At 39.7% G+C, this 6,530-nt stretch overlaps 1 protein-coding gene across 2 annotated transcripts in view; it reads left to right on the top strand.

The window, feature by feature from the left end:
- The window catches only part of dek (DEK proto-oncogene), a 19,198-nt gene extending 13,429 nt beyond the window's left edge, over nucleotides 1-5,769 (top strand). For both annotated transcript variants that reach the window (XM_061718606.1, XM_061718607.1), the window contains exons 8-11: nucleotides 1,359-1,446; nucleotides 2,623-2,762; nucleotides 5,096-5,164; nucleotides 5,397-5,769. In XM_061718606.1, the coding sequence (XP_061574590.1) occupies nucleotides 1,359-1,446; nucleotides 2,623-2,762; nucleotides 5,096-5,164; nucleotides 5,397-5,408 (309 nt within the window). In that variant the 3' untranslated portion in view covers nucleotides 5,409-5,769. The remainder of the gene's footprint in view (nucleotides 1-1,358; nucleotides 1,447-2,622; nucleotides 2,763-5,095; nucleotides 5,165-5,396) is intronic.
- The last annotated feature ends 761 nt before the right edge of the window (nucleotides 5,770-6,530 follow it).

Below are 6,530 nucleotides of genomic sequence, written 5' to 3'. Positions count from 1 at the left end.
TGTCGTTACATCCATCCTCTGATTAGTAGTTTTTGTTCCCGTTGTTGCCACTAACCTTGTGAGAACTTCCCTCCAGGCGACAGCAAGGGCCCGTTCTCACCAGGTTAGTGATAATTCAGTTTGTAGAGGCACAATTACCCTTTAAAAAATTATTATATCATAAAACGGGAAATTTACAGGAAAATACTAATACGGGGGGGACGGCGGGAAAGAGGGTAAAATACGGTTTCCCGGCCAAAACAGGACACTTGACAGGTGTGGGCATAGCACCAGAATTAAAAAAAAAAAAGATTACCAACCATTTAATTCAGTAAAGGACAATAAAAAAATATATATATATATATATATAATTTTTTTTTTATTTAAAAAAAAAAAAAAAAAAAATATATATATATATATATATATATATATATATATATATATATATATATATATATATATATATATATATATATATTTTTTTTTTTTATTGTCCTTTACTGAATTAAATTGTTGCTAATCAATAATTCCACCAATGAATTAGCCAGCCTGAGTTTCACCTGCCCTTATAACATTATGACCTTTAAAATATTCATATTTTAGATTGTAGGTCATCTTATTCCTCGTCAAACACAATGACAACTAGTGAAACTTGATATCAAAAGCATCCATAGTGAAAAGGCAAATAATATTCAAATTATTTCATTTTTGTTGACAAATTGCCGAGTGCACGTTCCCCCGCTCCCAGAAAAGTTCAGGCTCAGGATTAGTTTTTACTTTAAGCCCTGATATGAGTGTATAAGATGAATAACCAGGGTGAGAGCGCCCCCTGGTGGTGAGTCTGGGGAGGAACACGTCTCCCCCTGGTGGTGAACCTGCAGGAACACATGTCTCCCCCTGGTGGAGAGCCTGTAGTAACACCTGCCTGGGGAGGAACATTCTGTCAGATAAAAACACATTTACTCTGACTCTGCGTCCTGTTTGTTAAACAGTTTAAAATCCAGCCCACGAGATTCTTACTCCAGTTAAAATGTTCTAAAAGCCTCTGAGTTAAAATGTGCGGTTGGATTGTATTAAAAGTGGAGGAAAAATCCATGAATAAAAGCTGGCGTGACGCCCGCTTCCTTCCAGATGTTTTAAATGCAGATGAAAAGAAAAAGAATCCTCCTGCTGTTTCAGGCTGAAGGACAATTACAGTTACACCTGGTCCAATCCACTCTGTAGTTTTCAACATTTCCATCTGAACCAATTATTTAAAGATTTTTATGGTGATTGAAGTCAAAGCTACCGGTCTGAAATCATTCAGTGTTGTGGAGCGGCTGGTTCTGATTCTGATCCTGTTCTGGTTCTGGTTCTGATTCTGTTCTGCATCTTTTCAGCCCCAGAAGAAGAAATCAGCTCCAGTTAAAGTCACTGCTAAAACCAAGAAGGCCGACAGCAGCAGCAGCAGAACCCGAGTTACCGCAGGTGAGAAGACACTCAACGATAAAAAAGATTCCTCGCACCATTTTAAAAAGTATTCAAACACAGGACCATGTGAAGTCTCAGTACTAAAACAGTGTAATCTGCTGGTTCTTCAGCAGTTTTTCATTTATTTTGCCAATTTTTTCACCATTGCATAAATCAAATAAATTTGATTTAGGCTTTTAAAAGAAAAACATATTTTACAAAATTACAAGGTAGAAAATATTTATTGAACATAAAAAACTGAACATGTTTTAATTTCCAGCATTATGTTGTTTTGGTTCCACCTCCTGGTGAATGTTGGTAAAATTCTTATGTGGTTACTTTTTGGTTGGCCAATGATTTATGTTTGTGGTGCAACCGTTACGGAGCGGCCAGTCTATTTCCTTATTTTACAACGCCGTTATTAATGGTTAGGTTTTTTCCCACTTATTCCACCGAACACCCAAAGTGTTTTTTTGCCATTTTCGGCCGAACAATTTCGGTTTCCGAACAATCGGTGCATCACTAATTACAATATTCTAAAGTATTGTAGCGACCCTGATATGGGAGAGTTATGAAGCTGGAGATCAGCCGGTATTCTCTCGTCTCTCTGCCGGTCACCGGACTGTGCTGTCATGAAGGTAGGGGGGGCTGAATCTTCAGGTGTTCTAGTTTAATTGTTGGGGGAGTTTTCCCGAGACGTTAGAGTTGGATTCTTCCTTTGTTTATGACTGTAAAGCTGTTTATTTCCTTCCTGTAAATAAACCGGCCCGATCAGAGCCGTCTCTGCCGGCCAGTGTAACGTTTCCCTGACCAGCTCTGATCTTCCACTAGCCGGTCCCAGCAATCATTACAGACGGTAAAAGCTCTGGAACTATTTAACTCCATCGTTGTTTTAATCAACAGCGAAACTGAAATGAAGCCACCGGAGATTTGAATGAAGCCGGCGCTTCTTCAAACTTTCTTTCTTAACTCCCTCCGACATGAGCATGAGCTCTGCTCTGTGAGTGGGCGGGGCTACGAGGGGAGTGGGCGGAGGCACTCCCTTGTAGCCCCGCCCACTCCCCTCGTAGCCCCTCCTGACAGACACAAACACACACAGCGGGTTGGAAAGCGTTAATGCTTTAATGCGATGGAGGTCCCTCTGACTCTGGTCCTGGTTCTGGTTCTAACTCTGTCCTGGTTCTGTTTCCTCAGACTCCAGCTCTGACGAGGACGAGCCGCTGATCAAGATGGTGAAACGTTCCCCGACAGACGATCAGCTGAAGGAAACGGTGCAGGATCTGCTGAAGGAGGCGGATCTGGAGGAGATGACCATGAAGAGGATCCTGTCCAAGGTGAGACCAGGACCGGTTCCTTAGACCAGGCCCGGTTCCTCAGGTTCCTGGGGTTCCTCAGACCTAACCCTAACCTGGAGGAGATGACTGTTGGGTCCCTAAATCAACATAACATAAATTCATAACTTAGGAAAGACACAGAGACTGTAGAATGTTTTTTTAAGGCCTTTGTCGGAGCTCTGCAGAGCAACATGGCTCTCCACGAAATGCTTGCTGGCTCCTCCTTTGCATCAGCTTTTATTGAGAATTGGTGACAGGAACATGACCATTTTAAGACAGCCAATGGTGGGCAGTGGACGAAAACAGATGGTCACACATGTGACATTTCAGTTAAAGAGCAACTAATCTGTGGTATGCAGAAACAAACAGACATCCTTAAAAAACACAAAGGGTCAAGGGATCAACTAAAAACAGGAACTCTGTTGTAGAGGTGGGTGCATTTCATCGATGTGTTGATGCATCACGTGACGATTTGGAATCGATTAATTAAAAAAAAAAATATTTATTTTTATTTAGTTTTTTTAGTTCTCCTATCCAGATTCCAGACTGAATAAGCTGCTGAATCATTTCATTTCTTATTGTTCACTGTAAATATGGCAGATATGTTTACACTAAGTTCATATCTAGTTTACTTGAATTAATGAACTCATTAAATCCAGGGCTTGACCGTTTTCAGTGTTTTCACCAATAGAGGGCGCTCTCATGCAAGTGCAGCTTTCCCTGGTCAAAGTTAAGGAAGTCAAAGAGACAATGTTTACTAGGGGTGTAACGATACACTAATCTCACGATACGGTACGATACACGATACTGAGGTCACGGTAACGATACGATACGATATTATAGCAGTATTTTTTTAACAACCTTAATGAGGTAGTCATGAGGAAATTGTCTTTTATTTGAAAGACACAAAATACAAAATAATTCTGTACGTTTGCCCTATTGTTACAGTTTGTAATGCTTTATAACTGTTTAAGTTTTAAAGAGAAAGCCAGGCCAACCATTTTCCACAAACTGAACTAAAAGTAAATGTCAGGTTTGCATTATGATCTTCAGTTTCATACAAGTACAAATATTTAGACACAAACTGAATAGTTTCTCTCATGTATGACTTGACTTTTTTCTTTTCCAGAAATGTAACAACTAAAATTAAATAAATAAATAAAAGTAAATAAATACATACAATTTTACATCATAAAAAAGATTGATTCATGCTCACCTTATAAGTGTAAGAGGAGATTTATTTTTGTTAAGGTTATTTTGGTAATTCAGGGTTCATTATTTTATAAATATATTCTTTATATTCTGATGTAAATCAGGGACTAGTTTATCTGTAGTGATTAGTCTGTTTTAGATTGGGCGGAGTGATACGCCACAGTACGGCACTAGGTGCTGTGTTGATGTTCTAAAATCCTACACTGTTGAGGGACATTAAAGTAACTGGAACTCAGCAGAAGTTTCCCCGTGTTTATCCTACTCACCACCCCAAAAAGGTTTAATTTAATAAGGTAAGGCTTAACTCTACACCAGCCTTACATCAGTAAAAGGTTTAATTTAATAAGGTAAGGCTTAACTCTACACCAGCCTTACATCAGTAAAAGGTTTAATTTAATAAGGTTTAACTCTACACCAGACTTACATCAGTAAAAGGTTTAATTTAATAAGGTAAGGCTTAACTCTACACCAGACTTACATCAGTAAAAGGTTTAATTTAATAAGGTAAGGCTTAACTCTACACCAGACTTACATCAGTAAAGTTTCAGACCTCAAAACGGGACCGCAAAACAGGACTAGTTTCTTCTGAGCGGAGTAAGATTTTGGTCCGCGCGGTCGCGGTCCGGCCGCAGTCGCGGTCGGATGCGCGTTACTAGTCAACACAATATATTAATATTAATAATCCAATATCGTGATACACTTTGTCACCTCCACGACACGTATCGTGACGTTTTTGTATTGCGAAATTTCGTGGCACGATATATTGTTACACCCCTAATGTTTACATAGTCATAAAATACATTATTTTGTGTCTTTGAAAAATAAAACCTTGTTATTTACTTAATGAGTGTTGTTAGAGGAACTGAGTTCATTGATTGGCTATTTATTTACAAATGTAGCCACAGATGAAGACAAAATCAATCTTGTATGGAAAAAAGCATTAAAAATCACAATAATCCAAGAATTGAAGCTCCAATAATCGAATCGAATCGACAATCGTGAGGTTCCCTTGTTTGCACACGCCTAGGGAGCATGGGAGCAGGCAGCAGTGCTCCGGGGAATCTTCTCCAGGTGTTTGTTCCTCAGACCCGGTTCTAACCCCGTTCCTCCGTGTGTTCCAGGTGTTCGACACGTTTCCAGAACACGACCTGACGAGCAGGAAGGATTTCATCAAACAGACCGTCAAATCTGTGAGTTCTGACCCGGAAACATCCAGAACTTCTGAGGTTCTGGTGGATCCAGAACTTCTGAGGTTCTGGTGGATCCAGAACTTCTGAGGTTCTGGTGGATCCAGAACTTCTGAGGTTCTGGTGGATCCAGAACTTCTGAGGTTCTGGTGGATCCAGAACATTTTTTTCTGAATCTGTTTTTTTTGAACGTTGTGTTTTAACAGTTTTTTTATTTCTGCTCTTTTCTTCTCAGCTGATCACATGAAGGTGCTGCAGAACCAGAACCTCCTCCAGAACCAGAACTTCCTCCAGAACCAGAACTTCCTGTCCCATGTTCTTCATGATGTTTGTTTTTAAGTTTTTTATAGTTTGATTCAGATGTTTTTATTCTGAGTCTGAATGTTGGAGATTCATGAAGAACCGGAGTCTGAGGATCATCTGCATCGGGAAGATCCTGGTCCAGGTCCTGGTTCTGGACCAGGATCTGGATCCACAAGGACCAAGTTCTGGTTCAGTTCCAGCAGCTGAATCTTTTCTCATCAGAACTTCTAGAAACTTGTGGACTCTGTTCATTTTTTCTTTCTTGTTCTTTTACTTTTTCATTAAAATGTATAATTTGTTTCAAATGTGTCTTATTTATTATTATTTATTATTAGTAATTTATTCCCAGATTTGGTAAAACCTGCAGAACAAAGTAGAAAAAGATCAAATAAATAAAGATATTTATGTTTGTTAATGCCTTATTAAACAGAATATGTGTTAGGTTTAGGCACGTAACATTTGTAACATCAAACTCTCTGGAGACAAAGAAAGACACAAAACGGTTAAAATTTACTTGCAAGGAGAGCAGTCGAGATTTGTAAGATCTCCAACATACTCTAATTTGTCTCTGCTGCTTCCTTGCTTTTATTCACTCTGGGTGTTCCCTAGTTTACAGAGCTGACTGCTAACGCTAACCCTAAACCTAACCCATTATTCACTCTGGGTGTACCCTAGTTTACAGAGCTGACTGCTAACGCTAACCCTAAACCTAACCCATTATTCACTCTGGGTGTACCCTAGTTTACAGAGCTGTCTGCTAACGCTAACCCTAAACCTAACCCTTTATTCACTCTGGGTGTACCCTAGTTTACAGAGCTGACTGCTAACGCTAACCCTTTATTCACTCTGGGTGTTCCCTAGTTTACAGAGCTGACTGCTAACGCTAACCCTTTATTCACTCTGGGTGTACCCTAGTTTACAGAGCTGACTGCTAACGCTAACCCTTTATTCACTCTGGGTGTACCCTAGTTTACAGAGCTGACTGCTAACGCTAACCCTAAACCTAACCCATTATTCACTCTGGGTGTACCCTAGTTTACAGAGCTGACTGCTAACGCTAACCCTA

This window comes from Cololabis saira, chromosome 3 (assembly GCF_033807715.1).
Source record: "Cololabis saira isolate AMF1-May2022 chromosome 3, fColSai1.1, whole genome shotgun sequence".
Classification (NCBI taxonomy): domain Eukaryota; kingdom Metazoa; phylum Chordata; class Actinopteri; order Beloniformes; family Belonidae; genus Cololabis; species Cololabis saira.
This window is presented reverse-complemented; position numbering and strand designations above follow the sequence as displayed.